The 23,207-nt window shown below is 36.3% G+C and overlaps 1 protein-coding gene across 1 annotated transcript; it reads left to right on the top strand.

Annotated features, from left to right (window-relative positions):
- Nucleotides 1-352: 352 nt before the first annotated feature.
- On the top strand, nt 353-21,300 carry bco2l (beta-carotene 15, 15-dioxygenase 2, like). The gene is made up of 12 exons (XM_038274804.1): nt 353-456; nt 2,107-2,284; nt 3,838-4,049; nt 10,310-10,425; nt 10,561-10,663; nt 11,742-11,879; nt 14,550-14,710; nt 15,529-15,699; nt 18,676-18,813; nt 19,539-19,721; nt 19,849-19,959; nt 20,754-21,300. The coding sequence occupies exons 1-12, from the start codon at nt 423-425 to the stop codon at nt 20,868-20,870; spliced, it is 1,662 nt and encodes a 553-aa protein (XP_038130732.1). The 5' UTR covers nt 353-422; the 3' UTR covers nt 20,871-21,300.
- The last annotated feature ends 1,907 nt before the right edge of the window (nt 21,301-23,207 follow it).

Consider the following 23,207-nt stretch of genomic DNA (forward strand, 5'->3'; position numbering starts at 1 on the left):
TTTATTAATATTACATCTCTGTGTTTGTTTTTTTCTAGTGAGAAAAAAAAGCTGTCTTTGCAGATTTTTTGATGCAGATTCTTTTTTCACCTGCCAGATTAACGTCTGCTGCTTAGTCTACTTAACAGATGTATTTCCAGGCTCTTTAAAGCTAAGCTGCAAAATATTCTGAGATTAGATCAAATCTCTACATTTGAATAAAGACCACCAGGCTGTACACACGTAGAGTATAAATGTTACTCGCAGTAAAATACAAGTTTTATAATGAGAGGTTCTAATGAGAGGTTTAAATGTCTTATCTATGTCTGTGCTGTTTAATGCCTGGATCACTCCCTCGACTGGTAATGAGGGTTCAAAGGTTTTCATTGCAGCTTATATAATTCCTGTGTGCTTTGCAAACGAAATCCAAAGAGCTAGGAGCCATGTCAGCAAACACAGAGTCCCAGACCTGCAGCTGTAAGTACATAGTTATTTCAGACATTTTACATGATTATGTTTATGTTCCTGTTTACTCAAACTGATTCCATTTGAGGAAATGGAAAAAAAATCAATTTCCAGCTTTTTTTTGGCAGGTATTAGATTTTAAAATTATTTTTATTTTTCCATTACTGCTAACAGTAAAATCAGTTCCTTAAGTTCTTTATTTTTTTCATTTTTATGTCTTCTGATCTTGGGTAGACTGCAGGTGTGAGTAATGCATGCTCTCAGTCAGAACTGAAGTATAATAGAAATGACAGAGATAGAGAATCCGTCTCAACTGATTTATTCAAAAAATTTAAGAATCCTTTTAGCTGATATTAAGCTGATATTTCATCCAAATGTTTTTTTTTTTTTTTTTACATTTGAAATGCTGAAAAAAAATTATGCTACAGTCATGACAAGACATGTTGGCATTCTCTTTTATTCCTGCTCCACAGACTCCTGTTGAATCAGACTTGTAAAAGAATTTGCACAATGTCTCATCAAGACCATTTAGTCATTCTCAGTTGTTCAGTGAAAATGAATCACTGACAGGTCTCTGATCGATGGAAATGAAAAGACCAGAAGAAAATGTCATTAAGGATAGAAGGCTGTACAAAAAAGGGGACAGTTTAGAGGAAAAAACAGATGAACAAAAAAGAATGATTACAATAAACCATCAGGTTTTTAACTGTGAATATAATAAAAAACAACAACACTTAGCTCTTTTTCTTCAGGAGTTTGAGAGTGTCAGTTTTCCTCACTTTGTTCAAAATACACTTATTTTTTAGAGCTGGAAACTGCAGGAATAGCTTTCTAAAAAATTGCAGCACACAGTCAGGTATCATTTGCTATGTTGTAGTAATCACACTCTAAACCCAGGTACACATAATCAGATGTTCAAGCATATTATCTCTGTACCGCATGCTCTTATTGTTATTGTCTGTATCACTCCTAGAGTTGTGATGAGCAAAAATACGTGATTGTTTGCAATAACATTTACATTGTGACAAAAGCATTCTACCAACTCCCAGCATGAGACATTGCCTTTTTCTCAGTGGTTTTCATCTGCTTAACATGCAATAAGTGCATATATTTAATTGTTCCAATGTTTCATAGAGAAGTGTTTAAATGTTGTTGTTTTTTTGGGAAAATTCAGTAAAGAACTGATAAAAACTGGCAATTTAACCCTAAAAGCTAAAAAGTATGTGACTTTCAGTTCCTCATCAAAAAATGTTACCTACCACTGAGCCTTAAAGGATTTTCAAAAACATTTACGTGCATTTTGGGATGTAGAAAAAACAAAAACAAAAAAAAAAAAAAAAAAACACAAGGATTGCAAAGTTTTAAAACTCTATTTTGTATTACTGTTAGAAAATAAAGAAAGGTGGGTGTTATATATTTGGGATATATTTTCAGATTTTTCCGTTCTCACATGCCTTTTTTTGTTCTCACTTCACTCTCTGAACAACACTTTGAAGTTTAAAAGAATCCAAAGAGACACAATCTTCACAGCAACATATCATTTAATTAACCCGTTTTTGGAATGTGGGCTGACAAAATAAGCCTGCTATTTGTTTTTCTGAGTTCTGTATCATAGTTTTTCTAAAGGAGTTTTATTGATTTTATTAATCTTTACTCTGTTAGTATCCAGCAGGAAAAGATGTCCACAAGCCTGTGGACTAGAGAGTGTAGCACCTTTGGTGGATTCAGGGGAGGAAACCCCTGAGGCAATCCCTACTACCATCAAGGGAGTTATTCCAGCCTGGATCAATGGGAGCTTTTTGAGAAATGGTCCAGGGAAATTTGAGTTTGGAGATGACAGGTATTTATTTATTCAACACTATTATTTTATACAGTATACTCATTTTTGACCATCATAGTCTATAGACACACCGATGCTAATAGATATTGAATCTATTTTGTCAATGTGAATTGTTGAAAGGATTTTTTAAAAATTTTGCTGCTATGTTGATGATATTCAACTCTATTGATCCAAACAAACTGAGGAAACAATTGAGCTACCGAAATTATAAACTTGCCTTTAAATCATCAAGTACTTATTTTCCTGCACCTTTTTTTGCATCTTTAACCCATGCAAAGCTGAATCCCCAGTATCAGCAGTATCCATTATTGTAGAGCCTAGTGCTACGAGGTTGAATTCCTCTTTTTCTGCAGAGAGGCCTTAATATATACATTAGCAAATATTGGCATACATTTCTGACCCATATTGACACATGGGCATATCAACAGGATCAAGCATTTGCATTTTAGAATATTTGATATCAACCACATTACAGACATGTGGCAGTGGACTGAGATCTGGTGTGGAAATTAAAGGACAGACGTTTTCACAGCTGTGACTAAAAAAAAATGCTCATTCAACAGTTCTTTTCCCCCCACAACTACTGTTCAATTAATAGTTTAATGCCTTTTGAGCATTCTGTAATATGATATATAATATAATTTTTTTAATGCCCATGCTGTTGTCTTTTCAAGGGTGTATTATTGCTACAGTGTCCAACTATAGCTGAATGTCTGAACTTCCTTAAAGATCTACAGTTTACAGCGTAGTGAGTGCATTTGGAAAAAGTATACTGGATAAATATATTTTTACACTGTCACCAGTTCTGATAGCGAAATAGGAGACAGACAATGTGAACAAATGAAGATCCTCTGCCTACACCGTTCCTATTTGGAAACAGCAGGTCAAAGCCAGGAGGAATGCCTCAGCAATTTCAGTCATGGTCGTGTATGCACTACTCACATCTTTCTACCGTACTGTGAATACAATTGTTCAAGCTCAAGATTGCTGTTGTACTATAGCTGTGCAGTGGTCAGTAAATATAAAATTTGGAATTGATGCTTTGTCCCTTCCAGTAAAAATGCAATAGCTTGTTATCCTCATCAGTAGCACTGCTTAAAGCAGGATCCACTGTGGAGGACGTGCTGTTGCTAAGCAGGGCGGGGGGGTTATGTGTTTTTTCTAATTTTCAGGCTAAGTCCATGTTTTTCTCAGAACTCCCTACTGCTGCTTTAATCTAAACCACTGCCACATTAAATTTGAATAGAACCACCAAAATGGATTACCTTACTCTTTCAAAAAATACAGTGCTATGACATAGAAATTCTCCTTTTAATATGTCTAAAAATGCAGTCAATCTTTTATTTGTCAATTAATAAAATCTCCCTTGTCTTTTTATTGATTAGTCTACTTGTTTTTTTCTTGTAAAACATTTGAAATTTGTTATTGGGGTTTCATTATTACAGTTCAGCTGAGTTGATTTGACAGTATAAAATATCTTTTTCAATATTATACTTCAAAATTTGTCCCAACAACATTGTCAGAGAAATTAAATAGCTTTTATCCTCTTTCAGATACAATCACTGGTTTGATGGGATGGCCTTGATGCACCGGTTTCACATCTCTGAGGGCAGTGTAACTTACAGCAGCCGATTCCTACAGAGTGATTCGTATGTCCTCAACTCAGAGAAGAACCGCATTGTGGTGTCAGAGTTTGGGACGGTAGCAATGCCTGATCCCTGCAAAAACTTCTTTGCACGCTTCTTTTCCCGCTTTCAGATTCCACGTATGTGTTACCTCTTTTACATTCTGCATAATTGAAGCATAATTCTGCTGGTCTCACAGCACTAGCATATACACACTATAATCCCAATACTAGGAAGTCTTATATATAATTTGATCTTCAAGGTTTTAACTGACTCTCAAAAAGTATATATATATATATATATATATATATATATATATATATATATAGTATCATGAAGAGGGTATAAAACTGAGCAAGAATAAGATACAGAAACTATTTACTTAATTTATAAATTTAATTTAATATTTATTGTATTATTGAAAGTGAAAATACTGTTTTGTCTTTTAGCGTAAAATTTGGGGCCAATCAGTTATTTTTTATATACATTTTTTTAGTTAAACGTTCTTAAAATGTGACTCCATCACAAATGATTTAGTAATAAATGATTATTTGGTTGCCATTAATTATAAAAGCTGTTTAAATGCTGTCTAAATGACATTTAGATCTGCTTAAAACAACATGTGTTATTCCTTAAAAACTAAAACAAAATAAATTAAAAACTACATCTTCCGACGAGAATAAATTATCTTAGCACAATATTTATTTGATTTTTGCAAACTTCACAACCTGTTACTATATGGGGATACATAGACATTTACTGTAGGAGCAGTTTTTATGCCGTCAGTATAATTAGATCATTGAAATATGTTCCTTTTATAATTAAAAGTTAATTTTAACTTATTGTATAATTTTGTATCCTTAAGAAGCACATTTTAACAACTTGAATAAACTCTTGCAATGAAATAGCTTTCTAGGTAATGAGTAGGTTTTACTTTCAGAGAAAAATGTGCATTGCTATGCATAATAGATTTGAAGCCAAAAAAAACTGTAATAAGTCTTTGATTACTTTTTATGGGTATTGTAGCTTTTTATGGTGAAGGAAAGCTACAAAAACAAAAAATCTGAAGAGTCTAAGTTGGAATTGGACATGGTCAACAGGAGTCAACAGGGGCAACAGAAGAGACACACAGACTTCCCTTCTCCCTTCCCTTCTCTTCTCTAGCTCCTCTAGGGGACTGGGGGATAACGGAGGCGTTCCAGAGCGGCCAAGAAACAGAGTTTATCATCTATATCCTGTCGCCTGGGCCTCCTAGTGGGATATGCCTAGAACACCTCTCGTAGCAGGCATCCAGAGGTTTATGCATCAGATGTCTAAACCACCTCAACTTACTCTTTTCAAATTGGAGGAAAGGGGACATTACTTCATGCTTCCTGCATGGCTGAGCTCCTCACCTTACAGTATCTCTAAGCTAGTGCTTGGCCACACTGTGGAGGTAGCTCATTTCAGCTGCTTGTATCTGGGATCTCCAGGAATTCTCCTACTTGAGGGAACTCCTCTCCAACCTGAAGAAGGCAAGCCATCTTTTTCTGGTAAAGAACCAAGGACTATGACCTGGAGGAGAGGATCTTCATCCCGGCCGCTTTGCACTTGGCTTTCTATAGGCCTTGATAGAAGGAAGCCAGCAGAACCACGACATTAGCAACAAGCAGAGACAAAATTAGCTGGTCCACAAACCAGACCCCCTTTGGCCCGTGGCAGCACCTAAACATCTTTTTCCAAAAACTTGTGAAAAGGACTAGTGACAGAGGAACCCCGTGCTTGCATCCAACATGCATCAAAAACATGTTTTAATAAAACCCACCCTCTGAACATGAATAATATACTAAGATATAAAATTGAGGGCATATCCACTGGAGCCACACATATTGTATTCTATTTCACTGCAACAGTTTTAAAGAAAAAAATATACTAAATATTATATTTAAACTATGATTTCAAATTCAAGGGTTATCAATGGAAGCTTTGTGCATATGACTCATGTTCAATGGGGAAACATGAGAGTTACTCTGCTCTCTGACTGTAGACACAGGCTACAGCTGCTGCGTCTGGTTCCCTTTGTTTTAGAGGAGAGAGGGGCTTGCAAGCTAACTGGTAGATGGTTAACTCAGAGCAGTGGGTGTACAAAATGTGTTGTTACCAAAGTCATCAACAAAACAGGAAAAAGTGGCTGGATTTGTGGCTACCCACTTTTTTGAAAAATGTCACTAGACGTGTCTGAAAAGGCATTAAAGTTGCTAAGTTGGCAACAATGCAGAAATGGCCATGCCATAAAACACTGCTTATGTTCAGAGCTGGGGTCCATTCCTCGCAATCAAAATTAAAGTCCCTCAGCAGAATGATGGAAATTAGCTCCTGAATGGTTGACCTAATTTCAAGCAACCCCACCAGGAATGCTAAGAAGGCCTGGTACTTAGAGCCCTGAAGGTGCAGGGATGTGACCTTCTGATTAACCAGGATAACCTCAAACATGTGATAACTCAGCTGTGGTTAGAAAGTAAACCCACGAGAGCCCTCCATGTCTCCCTTCCAGCCAGTATGTAAAAGAAAAGAGTCCAGTAGCTCTTAAGGAGCCGGGATCCAAAGCTTAGTCTGTGTGCGGAGGTGAGGCAGACATGTTCAAGCCAGTGTTACTCCACCTCCTACTCAACCACAGGCTCCTGTGACAAGATGACATTCCACGTCCCCCAGAGGCAGTGTCTGTAGTTCAGGTTACCGAGCTCACTACATCTAACTGCTGCCAAATCTTCTTTGCACCTTTTCCTCATAGTTCCCCTTTCAGGTAATCGTCCCCCTGGGGGATGGCCTTGAATCACCAGGCTTGGTCAAGCCATGTCCTGTGAGACTTCTGAGTGAGGTCCCCAGAACAACAATAGCACTTGCCTCTATTTTTTTGCCTTCGCAATGAAAAAATAAATAGCGTGGTAAAAGAAAATTAAAGACATGTTCAACAACATCAGTTCTTGAGAAGTTGTCTCAAAGAATACTCTGATAACAAATGTTGAATTCCTTAAGTCTTGCCACCCCAGAACCCGAGACATCAGAAGTATCATACTGAGCAAGAGCAACCACCGTAATGCTGCTAAGTTGTCCAAATCCTCTTCTCAGATGAAAGTCTGCTAGTACTGCTTCACATTTTTCCGCATACCAATGTCAATGCAGCTGCCTTCCAGGAATTCTTGTTAAAAAAAATCCTTTAAAGAAATCCTGCATCCACATTTTGATGTTGATCATCACCAAGTTATTCTGTACACAGACAGACAAACACACAAACGTGTGAAAACATAATTTCCTTTGTGGAGAAAATAATGAAATGCATATATCAACTGATTTATATTTAAAAAACTAATGTTAATTAATGTCTAAATTCAAAAGAAATATATGAGTATTAAATGCAGATTTATTTATTTTGTTCTGCATTTCACAATTTAATAGTAAATGCAACTATTTAAAGATATAGTGCAGGATTTTTGCGAATTTTTGAAAAGAACCACCCTCTCCACTTAAAAAAAATGCACAAGCACAACCCTACACCCGCTCCTGAGAGGGATCACCTATTAAATGTGTGAAAAAAAAAAAACGTGTCTGAGAGCATGCACTAGCCTATTTCTCTACGTACACGCTCTGTTTAAAACTTTCTGCTGGCATCACTCATACAAGCTTACTTTCTAAAAGAAGATTTGCAATTTTTCCACTATGTCATGGGGGTGATCATGTACAGTAAGAAGGCCTTAAGTAAACATATCACCACAATGACTGACAATTAAGAGGACCACTTTGATGATCAACCCGGAAAAAGAACATCCTGTATTAAAGCTTTGACAATGTATTAAATAAACAAATGGTACATTCATTATTTATTGGTACATTTATTGCTATGTTCGTTTATTAATTTCTACTTTGATCTTTTCATGGTACATTTATTAGCTCCATTATACATTTACACTTATTTATTTAATGCTGTATTTATTCATTTAGTTCTACTAATCTTTTCATTTATTTAATTTTATCCACCTTAATCCTCCATAGACCCACAAATAATATTTACCTTAAATATGTGTAGTGTTGAAGATGAAACTTTAATTTTCTATCAAAAATTATCAATGCATTGACTGGTCTCTGCCACATTATTTCTATTTAGATTTGTGAAAGAGCAGTATCCCTTTTTTGTGTTTTTTTTTGTAATCTCTCTATGACATCATATTTCGAGGCTTCTTTATTCCACCTGTCACCATAGAAGATCCTGTTTTTCACATTCCATAGATAGGGGCTGGATCTTATGTTAATGAGTCATGACCTTTCTGCCAACGTCACAAAAAAGCAAATGTTACCTAACCACTCTGCATAACCTCTGACCCAAGTGTAAGCTTAAAGCTACAGCATGTAATACAGGGGTTTACGACAGAAATGACACACAGTGTAAATAAGTATGTCATTTCTTAACATCCATAACTGAAAGTCTCAATATTTTTGTTTGCGTTGCCTTAGAAATTGCTATTATAATTACATAGAAGCAGGTCTTCCATGTTTGGAGGAAGACTTCATTGGAGCAAGTAAGGCCCATATATAACGTATATCCTAAACAGTCACAGACTATTTATGATTTGTTTTTTGTTTTTGTTTTTATGGTGTCCTGTCTGGCAATGTGACAATAAGAATAATTGTCTTGATGCCAAAAAGAGACCAACAGATTTTGCTTTCATGAGTGGAGCAGTACGGCCATCACGATAGTGTTCCGCTTAATTTATGCATATAAATAGCTTTATTATAATTCTTGCAGGGAGTATTACAGATTATATATATATATATATATATATATATATATATATATATATATATATTTATATATATGTGTGTGTATATATATCATTTATAACATTTTCAATTTTAAAAAAACAACCACTTTATCACTTGAAGAGGTTATGGGGGGAGTGGTTCATGTTGCTGCAGTCTGCAGATGTTGCTTAAAATTACACACTGTAGCTTTAATTTGAGATATATTAGATGTTGTTTTTTTTTAGATCATTGCTCAGTGGTTTTCTCAAAAAAAACAGCTTTGTAACATGAGAGGATTGGATCCATTACTAAATAGGTTATGTAACACAAGGTGCCGCCTTAAGGCAATCTGGGCTGCTCTTAAACACCAGAGCCAACAGAACAGAAATGGCACTTAACAGATCAGACATATGTTTGGTTTTCTGATGTATGATTTTGTAAAGAGTATTGAAGTGCTCTTAAATAATAGTTCAGTTAGAAGCAAATCATGCACACTTACATCATGATTTCTCCTTTCAGTCCTGGGGAGTGGCGGCCTAGTGTTTTGGGCATAGAGCTTGGAATCCTGAAGTTCTGAGTTTGACTCCACTCCAACAGACTGCCACTCTGGGTCTCTAAGCAAGACCTGTAATCCCTGATTGCTCCCCGGGCGCCCCATGATGGCAGCCCATTACTCCCATAGGGGATGTTTTAAATGCAGAGGTAAATTTGTCCAATGTGAGATCAATAAAGTAAAATTATTTATTATCCTATTTTTAATATGAAATTGATGCCTGGACTTTTACTCTCTTAGCTCACTCTGACTGTGTTAGTTTATTAAAAAGAACACTGCTTTTGTTTTACATTTCTTTAACCCCCCCCCCCCCAAAAAAAAAAAAAGAAAAAAGAAAAATTAAATAATAATATATGTTAGTATCAGTTGCTGAAGTGCGAAGTGGTGCTATGAGGCGAAGAAGGATTGTGTTGAGAGATTACTGGGCTGCCCTTGGGAGCTCCGTGGGGTGAATGTTCAAGCCCAGGAATGTCCTTGATGAATGAAATAAAAATAACTCTTAAGCACATATTTCTTATGTTCATACATTGTTTAGTGTTTAAATACTTTGGTCAGAGAAAATAAAAATGATCTATCTAAATTTTACTGTATTTGCCCTTGACTGCATAGTAGGAATAATGAAAGGTTGGCATCTATTTAAGAAAGTCAGTGTGTGTTTTTGTGTGAGTACAGTTTTATATTACCTATTTAGGGCTGTTTTTGGTATATTTACTAACCTTCTGAGTACCAAAAGGCTTTGTGAGAACCAAAGACTGGTCCTATTGTTCTGGACTCCCATATTTACGCTAGGGGGTCATTTTAGAGGCACAATTTGAATTTACTTTGGGTTAAGGTCAGGCATAAATGAATATAAGTCATAAGTCTTAATAAGGAAGCATTTGTATCCATTATTATAATCATTATTCAGAAAAGAAGAAAAATTTATGAATGTACACTGCAAAGGAAAGATGAATGAAAACTGTGACTTAAAGCTTCAGTCAAATTAAAAAAATCTGCTTTTTGTGACGTATGTGAGAAAGATACAATTATATTTAAACACTTTATGTTCTTGTCATCCACATGTGTGAACAGAGCCCACAGATAACGCTAATGTGAACTTTGTCAAGTACAAGGGAGACTATTATGTCAGCACAGAAACCAACTTTATGAGAAGAGTGGATCCGCAAACCTTGGAGACAAAGGAGAAGGTGGGTAGTTAAAGGTTAGACAAAGTATCTTTTTTAATGTAGAAAGCTGATAAGAAGGCAGAGACTGATTTTCCTTAAGATAAATAGGACAAGGATAAAGGATAAAAGGTATTTTTATTGTTATTTCTTTGTCAGGTGGACTGGAGTCAGTATATTGCTGTTAACTCAGCTACAGCACACCCACACTATGACCAGCAGGGAGCTACATACAACATGGGCAACTCCTACAGCAGGGATGGTGATTTATTTTATTTGATTGTATCACTTCCTTTATAAACCCATGAATCTCAGCCATTAACAGAAGCAAGCAATTCTTTTGCTGTTGCTTTTCACACCTGCAGTTACAAAGTCTTACAATATTCATTCATAAACCTTTCCATATTTTGTCATGTTAAAACATAAACTTCAAATACTTGCATTGGGATTATTTGTGGTACAACAGCAGAAAGTAATGTAGTTGAGAAGTGGAGGGAAAATTATATGTTCTTTACAAAATGGTTTACAAGTAGAAATCTGACAACTGTGCCCCCCTTGAGTCAATATTGTAGAAGTACTTTTCACTGCAGTTACAGCTGCATGTCTATTGGGATACGTCCCTATCAGCTTTCTATCAGCAAGTTCTTTTTTTCGGTTTTGTTTGCAAAATAGCTCATGCTCAGACAAACTGAAAGGGGGGGGGGGTCTTTTATAAACATCATTTTTAAATCCTACCACAGTTTCATTGCTATATTCAGACCTGAACCTGGTTTAGGCATTCCATGCATGAATATGTTTTGCACTAAACAACTGCAATGTAGCATTGGTTGTACACTTAGGACTCTTGGTGCCCTAAATGATGGAGGGTTTAGCGTTAGTTTTCAAGTGCATTGCGTTTAGGCTAAAAAATGCTCAGCTTTGGTCTCATGTCACTAGAGCAATTTTCTCTTAAAATGTTTTCTACTACCTACAGAGCTTGTGGAAAATCAATTTTTTTTAATAAAAAAAAAAACAATTCTCCTGCTTCTCAGGCACAATTGTGTTAAACATAAAATCCATGTGATTACATAAATGTTTTACAGTTCTTCTAATGTTACAACATGTAAAGAAATTGAAAAGGTATAAATGCTATTCAGAATGTTGTAAATCTGCTCAGATTGCTTTTGAGTAATTTGCAAACTCTGAGACCTGAAATCACATCTGTGCTTTAGTCATTCATTAGCTTGCCTAATATTTACTCTTTTTGATTTACTCGAAGTTATCTGTGCAAATGTGTGCACAACAGCATGACAACAAAATCTGTTGGGGTTTTTTTCTGTGTTGGGGGGGGCTTCTTCCAGGTTTTTTCTACACCATCATCCGAGTCCCTCCCTTAGAGAAAACATCTGAGGAAGACTCAGCAGACCTCACTGGAGCTGAAGTGATCTGCTCTATCCCTGCAGCTGAATCTACAAAACCTTCTTATTATCACAGTTTTGGTGAGATGCACACTTCGGCATGATAAGTGACACCCTCTCAGTTCCTCACCTGCAGCTTAGATGCATACTGAACTTAAATGGGTGATTACTGTGGAAATGTTGCTTTAATGAGAGAGAGGTCCCGCTGCACTCAAACACAAGTCACTCTCTGTCTATTATTCTAGCCACAATTCATAAAGCAAGCCCCATTTTTGTTGCCCTCCTAATATTTTACAGTGGCCTTAAATATATTAAGACCCCTTCCACTTTAAGAGACACTGGATTTATGTGACAGACTAAACAAAGTATCACATAATTCTAAAGAGGATGGAAAATGATACAAATACTCCATTATTAATATTGTTTTTGATAAAGCTGTCGATGAGGTTTCAAACGAAACAGACAAAATGTGCAGCAAATTTTGCAGAGTACAACAGCCGAAATTTTCCTACAATAAAACATAGTAGTGGCAGCATTGTGCTGCAGAGATGCTAGTCTTCAGTGAGGAAAGCTGAACTTCTCAGGCCTTGATGGAAAAGCAAATTGATCTAAATACTGAGTTAGAAGACGATATCAAAAAGGTTGAAGAAGGTTTTGAAAAGGGGCATCAGATAGCCACTGATTTGTGATGGTCTAAAATTCTAATAAAATGAATTGAAATTAGTTCTTTCAGTGGGACAGAATGTAAATATATTTAGGGGAGTAAATATTGATTACTGTTTTGCTCGATATAATAGGTCTAATTCCTTAAAAGGCAGAAAAAGGTAGAAATTTTAATGTAGTCTCCCTCTTGGCTTAAGTCCAAGAACTAATTTCCAATGCTTTACAAAGTAGTCATTTATTTTTTTATATATATCTTGTTGTCATTTATGTTTATTTATCTTTGTATGCATACTTTGCTCTCTAGGGATTAACACTGACAATCATTTACAGTTATATTTATAGGCTCTGCTCTTTGTGGGAGTCCTCAACAAAAGAAAACAATATCCAAGCAGCAAAAAGATTTGGGGTGGGAGAAATAAACCCTTTGACAAACAAACACAGGAACACGAATCTTGGTAAATTCAGCAGTATCAAAAGCTTAGAGCACAGCATGGAGTCTAGGGCAGTGCGGAAAGTTGCTGCAGCATTTGAAAGACTGTCGGCAGACTAAAATGTGGAGGAGTCAGTTTTAATGGTTGCACAGCGTATGATTGGACATTACAGGTCAGCTGATACCCATAGGGGCAACAAAGTAGCCATTAAAAATCAAGCTCTTGGCCAATACCAGTCAGCTAAACCAAATAAGACTCCATTTTTTGGCTGATTTAACACAGCGTTGCTCCATTTGTTCCCTGATCACATCTCAGTCTATATTTCTGGCGGACCACCCTGTCCCACCAGACTTCTGGGCACCGAGAAATCCCACAAGTCAGGAAAGCATTGTGCAGTTGCACAGCAAACCTAAAATTACATTAGTCAGAGGGAGTCAAATTGTGTTCGGGCTCCTTTCTGGCCATGTCAGAAATCCTTTTTTTTTTCTAAACTTTTACCTCAGAAGTGTAACATAGGAAACTGATTTTGATCCCTTTAGTTTCCGAGCTTCAAAAAGTGCATACTAAGATAATAGAGTTATGGATGAAGGGACTGAATAGTGTGCAGCTGTTTGACTGTGTATGTGCAACTACAGAAGTCCTCCTCAAAGACCACAAGGTGTTGCTGTAAGTGAGATCAGTTTTATTGCTTTTGTGCATGACTTTTCCAGAAGAGGTTACTGATTTAGAATTTGTTTGCAGATATTTTATGTGACTTAACAGTTTTAGTCAAACGTTTAATGACAGACTAGATCTTTTATTGTGCAAATAAAATACATCACATATCTTTAAACAAGCAATAGGCGATAATTTCTTATTTTAGATAGTAAAAGCTAAACAAATAGTGATGTGAAGAAATTCTAGAAACATATGGATAAATATCCCTTAACAGCTGCTTATTAAATATATGCATGTTACAGCCATCAAGCACTTTCTAGTATAACAGTGGCTATATATTTGAGCTCCATTCTTGGCATGTTAGTTTCAGCACAGACTTAGCAATTTGGAGCACATAGTTTCAACTTGGAAACACCTTACTTTTCCAAAAGGAGAATATATATATATATATATAGCTATATATATTATGCTAACACTACAGTTCAATGATTGCCCATTGCTCAAAACATGTAATTCTAGTTTCATAGAAATAAAAGCTGTGCTAAAAAAACAGGCCTTTGCAAGAATAATCAATTAGAATCAGCTCTACCAATTTGGACTAATTCCTCTATAAAAATAAAGCTGTTTCTTTGCAACTTTTAAAGGCGCATTTGACTACAGAACCGAGTTGTATCTATATATTTGAACATGCTTAGGGCAAATACAATAGAAAATTTAACTTGTTTATTTGCCTAAAAAAATGACTGCAGGTTTAAGCTGTATAAACCCGAATATGATCATTTCAGATGAATTATTTAAGCCCTGAATTAACAGTTCATTCCTGCAGGTCAAGGGAATGTGTAAACCTCTCACTTGAATATTAAGGTGAAGTTAGCCTTTACTTAGAAGCCTGGGAGACTCCCATGTGCTCTAAACACAGATTAAAACATGAGCAGTTCCTCAGCTTGTTTTTTGAATGTAAAGTATGAATTTCTCTCTGCATGGTTCTATTCCTCTCCAGTCATGTCGGAGAACTACATTGTGTTCGTGGAGCAGCCTATAAAGCTGAATGTGCTGAAGTTCATGCTGTTCAAGATTATGGGACAGAGTTTTCAAGAAATACTGAGCTGGGAGCCAGAGTATGACACCATATTCCACCTGGTTGACAGACACACTGGCAAGGTTTGTGACCATACCTTTGAGCTGTTCGAAAATATTTGTGTGATAAAGTTATCTTGCAATTTCTAGAGGACATGCAGTTAAAGAAACATTTTAACGCTAAGCAACATTTTGAGCAACAAATTTTTTTCTTTACTGACATTTGTAGATTTTACATATTACCAATGTTTTTTTTTAAATCTATAACTTTTTTTATTTGTGAACCTTGATGTCATTTCGTGGCCCAAATAATCTTGCATCTCAATAATATGCAGCAGTTTTGAAATTGTCAAAGTTGCTGCTACAACAGCTCATCCATAATGATCTTTTATATATTTTAGTTTTCATCCAGAAAGGAAGATAATAATATCTAAAAACCCTTTTGACAAAAATCCCCAGATCAGCATTTTTCCTATTTGTTAAAGCACTTTAGAAAGCCAAAACCTTTTCTATCCCACCTAATTCAAAAAGTATATTGAAGTATAAAGCATAAAACCTAGAGTATCACGTAGCTGCTGAAAAAGTAATAACAAAAATGTGAAGGCTGTGCAAAGATCTATGCCAGCACAATTACAATTTTCTTCTTATTTATCCTGATGAAGACACACTTGGGTGCTTGGAGCTTTTCCTCAAACATCGTTACTCTCAATTTCTTTGTCTCATTACACAGCGCACCCAATAAACTCAGGGAAAAACACTCCTGAAAAAGTTAAGGTGCACTAGAACATAAGATGGAATGTCCTCAGACAGAAACGGCACTCTTCCCTCAAGTTTTTTTTATCTGAAGGTCTTTTGCATAACCAGCACCTCCTATTATTTAATAACTCTGACTGATCCAACAGAGGAGTGAAGTGAAGTACCGAGCAGCACCAATGTTCACACTGCATCAGATCAACGCCTTTGAAGACAACGGCTACCTGGTGATGGACATGTGCTGCGGGGACGATGGTGTGGTCATTGGGGACTTCACTCTAGAAAACCTGCGGCGGGAATCGGGGGAGGACATGGATAAGGTTAAACAATTCTTTCAAATATGGGCTAAGAATAATATGATCCCTAACAAATATTACAAAATAAATAAAAATCATATTTAATTTATGCGGTTTGTTTGCATTTTTTCACAGTGTCATACAAATGTTTTAAGCGCATTAACCTTTCCTCATTCAGTCACAAGTGTAAATGTAAGGAATTAATACAGTATACAGTAAAAGTAGAGGAAATAATGTAAGCAAAACAAGGAATAATGTAACTGTTCTGCAGGGCTGTGCAGAGACCACTAAAGGGGCAGGTGCTCAAAAAAAAAAAAGGGTACATCTTATCGCATTTTAGGACAGAATATTAACAAAGTCACATAGCTTTCAGAGTTTAATGAACAATGATAAATTACAAAATTGTGAGACATACAATCAAAGCTAAGGGAAATCTCTACATAGAACATAGAACTATGCATATGTAAAATATTTTATTAGTAATTTCTTTCTGCAGGTCTATTTTGTTATAGGAAAGTATTACAATATTTAAACCTGCAATTTAGCCAAAGATGTAAATCAGAGCTGGACCACCAGACATATTTTGTCTTTACAGAATTAAACTGTTAAAAATGCATACAAGTTCACAATGCAACCTTTTAGTGTACTGTAATCTATAAAAAAGAATGTCTGCCTGGTTTACTGTACTGACAGTGGAGATGGAGACGGTCCATTCAGAAAAGCAGAGCTGCTGCATCAAACTTTAACGTGGAACTGCAGAAAAAAAAAGAACAAAACAAACAATTTATTAATGCACGTCACCATGAGAAAAGCCTACTCTGTTTGTGTCTTAGTGTATTTTGTAAGTACCTATATACATTTTCTTCAATCTTTCCTCTTCGTTTTTTCTTGTCAGTTTCTCTTTTCTTTTTTTCCTCATTGTCTCATCTTTTCTGTGTTGAGTGAAGGTCAATGTCTTATTGATTTCAGTCTCTTGCCTTTCTTTTTCCCCCAAACTAAATCCAAGATTATGATCCAAAAACGTATTTTCCGTCATGGTGATTTTACTGTTTAAAAACAAATTTCCAACTTTTAAGCATTTTTGGTATTTTTGTTCTCTTTTGTTCACAGCAGCAGTTTTCTGTTAGCCATGTCTTTAAAAATGTTAATAACCTCACTGTGAATGATTGGCACATCCTTCTCGATTGCCAACAAAAGAAGGTCGACAACCGATCCTCCTTGCATAAGCTGCGCAGTTTTGTTTTCACCAGCTTCATACATTATATCTATCATATATCTATCATGGTAGTTCTGGATGATTTCTCCTTCAAGATACATTTACCTAACGCTAGAATAAATGAAATGTACATCATGCAGCAAAGGAAATTAGAAAATCAGACATATATCCATTATGGTGATGATAGGTTTTTGACGGGCGATGTGCCCCTATTGCATAAGTAATACTGAAGAATGTCCTACTATCATTAACGACACAGGGAAGCTTTTTAGTTATCTTGCTTTGCTAGCAAAGTCATTAGCTAGCAGCTAGCTCATAGCACAAGAACAACAGCCTAATGTCTGTATGATAAAAATACTGAATCGATAGATAAGAACAGCTTTTCCTCACCTGGCTGTCTCCTCCCGCTCAGTAGTTCTTCAGAGAAAGGCGCGCCGCGTCCTATACTTTCCTCCGTTTAAACCGCTACTCTTTGCTAAAGTAGAGAAATTATACAACGTTCAAAGTTTTCCGTTGTCTGACAAGTAGGAAGCCTACTCCAGTATTTTCACCAAAAATTATGTTTTTTAATTCACAAAAAAACTGTTCTGTAATCATTACAGAACAGTTTTTTGTGAATTAAAAAACATAATTTTCAATGTAAAAGACTAAAAGCACAGAGTAAACAGTGTTTTAGATCAAACAATACTGCATCATCCATGGGGCTCATTTGGTTTCACTTACATGTCTATTCAGGTTGACATTGGAGAGGCGGTGCAGACTGAAGACATAGCCATCCGTCCGATCATGGTTGATCTTGCTTAGGGCCAAATGAGCAGCGGCCACAGTGTAATGTGGAATGTTCGCTACCTTTAGCTCCGCAGTTAGCCGCCTTATCTGACTGTGCGAGAGGCAAGTGCGTCGTCACCGGCAAAAGGTCAAAGGTAACAATGTGACCGGAGGGCTTATTGTATTGTTTTTCTTGCCAAAAAAAGAAAAGATAATAATAATAATTTCAGTACATGTGTCAAATAAAAAAAAAAAAAAAAAAAAAAAAAAAAGGGCACATTGGGATCATGGAGCAAAAGGGGCAGGTGCTCAAGCCCCCTTAGCCCCCCCCCTCTGCACGTGCCTGCTGTTCTGCATAAAAAAACATAAACCTGTAACTAAAGCAAGAGCTGCGGATCTAACAGCTGAACCAAAACAACATTGCAGCTCTGGGGAAGGAACACACGTATCTGTTTAATCAGAATCCAGGACTAAGCTGTTAAAAGAGTAATAGCATTAGCACTACAAACATAAGTTGTGGTTTCTCATGGCGCCTCGTGAGAGTTTTAATTGGTAAGAAGATTGGATAACACTGACCTTTGGTATTCGGGCACTAGGTGTCCCTTTGTCCAATCAGATTGGAAGGTAACTGTAGTCTGTAGTATTTAAAGAGCATGCAACACATTATTAATCTGGTTTGCCATGTTAACATTTGTAAGGCACTCTCAGTATAGTCAAAACAATCTGGCTTTCATGCAATGTTTGTTAAATAAAATGAAAGGTTCTCGAATATTTTTCACTTTAGTTTCTGGGGCTTTGAGCTTGTAAAACATTTGATTTTAAAATTACTGAAAATGTTGGCTGCAATCTTTCATTAAAAACAAATCTGATTTTTCCATCTACTTTGTTTTGATTTTTACTTTTCAAAAAACATCTGTATTAGAAGTAGCCAAACGTGCTGTATTTTCTCTGATGTCTGATCAATTATATATATATATATATATATATTTTTTTTTTTTTTTTTTTTTGTTTGGCAGTTTTACAATTCCTTGTGCAGAAACCTCCCAAGGAGATATGTCCTGCCTCTAAATGTGGATGAACAAACTCCTTTGGATCAAAACCTTGTCATGCTGCCAAACTGTAAAGCCACAGCAAAGAAGACAGACTCCAAGGAGGTGGGATTATACAGTATTCACATTTCTGTATGGTCATTGCAGTTCCAAAGTAATATGTTTAAGTGTAAAAAATCAGACCTATAATCATGATAAATACAGGCAATTCTCTCCCACACATTCCAAGCAATTACCCAGCATAATGAGATAAGCTACTTTCTGCAAGACAGTAATTTCATGACTTATCACAGGCAAAAATGATGTCCACCATGCAGTGAACAATTGCCATTTAATAGCTTCTGGGAGGCCCACACACACCACACACACACACACACACACACACACACACACACACACACACACACACACACACACACACACACACACACACACCCACACACACACGCACACACTCTTTGTGCACAGTTTTCTTATGGCACAATAAAGAAAGAAAAGGTGATGTTTTAGTTGTCATGACTACCCTAGCAATAGTTTTTTTTTTTCCTCAGTATTGGCTCTTAGACGAACTTGTGTTACATTCCGCTGAAAATGACAGAAATGTGTTGCTGGTAACCTGTGAGAACAACAAAATATTATAATTTCAAGTTCATTGGAACAGAGTTTATGCAGAAATGGATCTATGTTCTATTCAAAGAAAGGTTTACTGCGGGTATCCATTTATCTTTAACAGGCAGGAATTGAGTTTTCAACATCCCAAGACACCAGTGCGATGTATATTAGGCCTTTAAGGAAGAATCTCCCCTCTGCATTAAATTCTTGCCCAACAGGTTTACGTGACCCATGAGGAGCTTCACAGTGATGAGCTGCTGCAGTATGGTGGCCTTGAGTTCCCTCAGATCAATTATGACAAGTACAATGGCAGACCTTACCGTTACTTCTATGCATGTGGCTTTGGGCATGTCTTTGCTGATTCATTGCTCAAGATGGACGTCCATACCAAAGAGCTTAAGGTACTTTATTATCCATAGATTACTTAGACAGAGTTAGTGGTGAAATTGAATAGCTTAAAAAATAACTTTCAGGTGAATTTCCCACCTGAAGTTGCTCAGATAAAAAGTTTGTAATCTCCCTGTTTAGGTGTGGCGCTATCCAGGCTTGTACCCGTCTGAGCCTGTCTTCGTTGCCTCACCCAATGCTACTGAGGAAGATGATGGAGTGGTCCTGTCAGTCATTATCACTCCTAGAAAGGTAATTTAACAAAACACTCTGCACGAAACAGCAGTGCTGATTGACGACTCACAGTGCCTTTCCAAAGTATTCATAAAGTTCAGTGTATTTCTAAGGGTTTCATTATACCTACACAAAAACCAACATAAAAAATAATGGTGGGTTAGTCTATACAATAAACAACCTTTCAACATGTCACTGTTTAAACTATATTCTCAACATAAAGTTTGGCACAACTTAAGACCCACAGAAACAAGCCTGCTAACCTGAGTTGACACATTGGACAAGCATTAGACTTAATGTCAGTGTTGTAAGAAGAAAGAAAATAGAAATAGGGTTTCCCTGGTAAGGGACATTGCAAATATATAGAAAAAAAGTGCTCTGTTCAGATATGTGAGATCAAAGTTGAACTCTTTGGCCTTCCTGTAAAATGTACTGTAAACACTGCACATCCCCTGCAGACATCATCCACACAGCATATCAAAGATGTATGGCTGTAGCATAAGCAAAAGGCAATTCTGCAAGAAAATAACTAACTATTCACACCACATTTTCAAAAGTTCCAACATTTTGACAACTGTATCTGTTATCTCTCCCTTTGTGTTTGTAGAGTAGTACACTTTGCGAATTAAAGCTTTTGTGTATAACATTAAGTGTGCAAAGAAGACAATATGAAGATTCTTTGTCCCTCCTATTTATAATGTTGAAGGCAAGGATGGATGAACTGCTGCTTTTAGTGGGAGTGTTCTTTTTGTAACCCCTTTATTTATTTATTTTTACATATCACATTATATTTCCTCTGCATCTGCTTCCAGGGGAAAAGTACGTTCTTCCTTGTTCTGGATGCTAAGACCTTCGCTGAGCTGGGCAGAGCTGAAGTCCCTGTCAATATCCCGTATGGGACCCATGGAGTGTTTAACAAGATGGGCTAGATGTGCCACTTTTTGGAGCTCTGCAGCAAATTGCTGAAAGTAAACCAGCAAGCCAGCTACTTTATCCACAGGATGGAATATTTCTCTTGATATCACTGCCTGTAAACACGCCTGTGATAAAAAAAAAAATAGGAGTACTTATAGGCACCAAGGAGAAGAAGCAAGAGCAGGGACAAAACTGCAGACTCATAGTATTTGTTTGTTTTTCTTTGAAAGAGATTGATGCACTTCCAAACTGGATCCCAGTGTATCAGTTAGATAGATGAATTCTTTAAGATACATTCAAGGCAGTTATTTGTTGATTCCTTTGGCAAGTATTTGTAACACCAATTTCAAAACAAAAGGACTGAGGATCTTGTAGTTGCTTGCAAGGATTTAGATTTTCACTAGAAAACAAAACATTAAAATCAATGTACATTTTCAAATGAAATTTGTTTCCTTCTTTCTTTTAAAGTGTTTTTGCCTCACCACACCACTGGAAACACTATACTCCCAGAGAGAAGAAAACTGCACTTAGGAAACATAAAAATGCATCAGTGGAAATTCAATTTCTGTCACAGTAATGTGATAAAAATGAACAAGGTCTGAAATGGCTGCAAAACAAATGGATCAAGCTGGTCAATAGCTTTCAAAGAGTCGGGCGGAGGTTGCATTGCGATTGTGTTTTGTCTTGCTCAAAACAACCAAAAAACAAAGCTTTTGGACATATACACAGTGACATTTATTTCCTCATATGAGAAACACAGAAGCGCGTAGTAAAGTGTGAGCTGAGAAAAAACACAGGTCCAACCCGTAATGAGAAAGTGCACTTCTGTACTTCAAACCGAGACTTAACTGGTCTTTTTTTTTATCCTGCACTGATTTAAATGAATTGATTTAAGGCATATTTGCTCTCTTTTCAAGCCTTTTTTTAAAAATAGTGTTATAAATGTTGTTATGCATATATATGAATATATTATCACCTTTGCATTTTTCTGTGCTTTGAAAACTATTTTTAACTTACAGTTTTAGTAAGTTTATGGTATTTTACCATAGCAAACTCCAAGCATCAAAAAAATATATGTTGTACAGAGGTTTAATCTTTAACCCAACCCTACTACTCTTGACTGAATAGAACAGAATGGAGCAAGACCATAATATGATATTGTGATTAATTTACCAATTACATTGCAGCTTCACATAAACCAAGGGAATTAATAAAACCTCTTTTTTTGTCATTATTCTCTCCTCCTGCTCTGTAACCCAATAAATGGCTTTATGGGTTACCCATGATACAAATTAATTAGCACATAAGTCCTGATCTAATCAATTATGTTTAACTTCTGCGGGTGCTTGTCTGCTTATGCATGAGGAATGTTTTTTTGTGTTTGTTTTGTGCACAGTATTATATTCATCCAATGTCTATTATATGAGGTTGGGTCAGAGTAGTCAAAGAGGCATGGAAAGAAATTAAGCTTATTTTTGCAGTATCTTTACTGTAGGTGTTTCTAGATTCAACAATATTAAATCTTTTTCCCTTTTCAGATGAATTCAATGTTCTGTTTGTGTCACACCTAAAGTTTCAGACTCAAATTAATTTTCACAAAAAAGTAACATTTAGTTTGAAATTAAAATTGCCATGTTAAAGAGAAAAAACTAACTTAAATGCAGCACTGGCATGTGTGATAACTATCAACAAGTCTTTTAAATCATGTGACTGAATGTTGGCCCTCTCTTTTTTCTTTTTTGTTCTTTTTAAATTCAGACACAGTTTTTTTTAAAGCATGAATTACTTATTTAAGGTCATAAAAAACGTTTCAATCAGATGATGTCCAGACTTCTATAAAACTACTTCAAAAATGTTCAATCATTCACAACTAAACTTGCTGATGTCCTTTATACAATCACTGTCATGATCCTGGCTCTGTTGACTGTCTTGATTACCCATTTCATTCTCCTTCCTACCTCTGCCCAGTTTCTGATTACCGCTCATCTCATCCACCTGCTCCAGCTTCTATTTGATCAGCCTTCCAACCAGTCATCAGTGCCAGATTATTCATGCCTTTGCTGAGAGCTCTCTAGCGTACCTGATTGTGTTCTGATTGCCTAATCCTGACCCATTCTGCTTCTGGTCCTCTTAGCCTGTCTGTTTCTGTTCTGATTGGTTTGCCTGACTTGTCTTCGGACTCCTGCCGGATTCTTCCTATTAACCTACCTAGAACTGATTTTTGTTACTGACGTGGATGTCCCCTCTGAGCCTCTTTGGCCTATGATCTTCTTGTTCTAAATCCTGAGCACGTCCTCGATATTGGCTTTGACTTTTCCCTTTGGATTATTCTGCATGGAATCAACCTCATT

The sequence above is a fragment of the Cyprinodon tularosa genome, unplaced genomic scaffold (assembly GCF_016077235.1).
Source record: "Cyprinodon tularosa strain WSP-4 unplaced genomic scaffold, ASM1607723v1 ctg1206, whole genome shotgun sequence".
Lineage (NCBI taxonomy): Eukaryota > Metazoa > Chordata > Actinopteri > Cyprinodontiformes > Cyprinodontidae > Cyprinodon > Cyprinodon tularosa.

Excerpts from the sequence above, each read along its gene's own strand:
- bco2l (XM_038274804.1), top strand. The coding sequence starts at position 423 with ATGTCAGCAAACACAGAGTCCCAGACCTGCAGCT. Across the intron at positions 18,814-19,538 it reads AGAAGACAGACTCCAAGGAG|GTTTACGTGACCCATGAGGA; the intron begins GTGGGATTATAC and ends CTTGCCCAACAG. Across the intron at positions 19,960-20,753 it reads TCATTATCACTCCTAGAAAG|GGGAAAAGTACGTTCTTCCT; the intron begins GTAATTTAACAA and ends ATCTGCTTCCAG.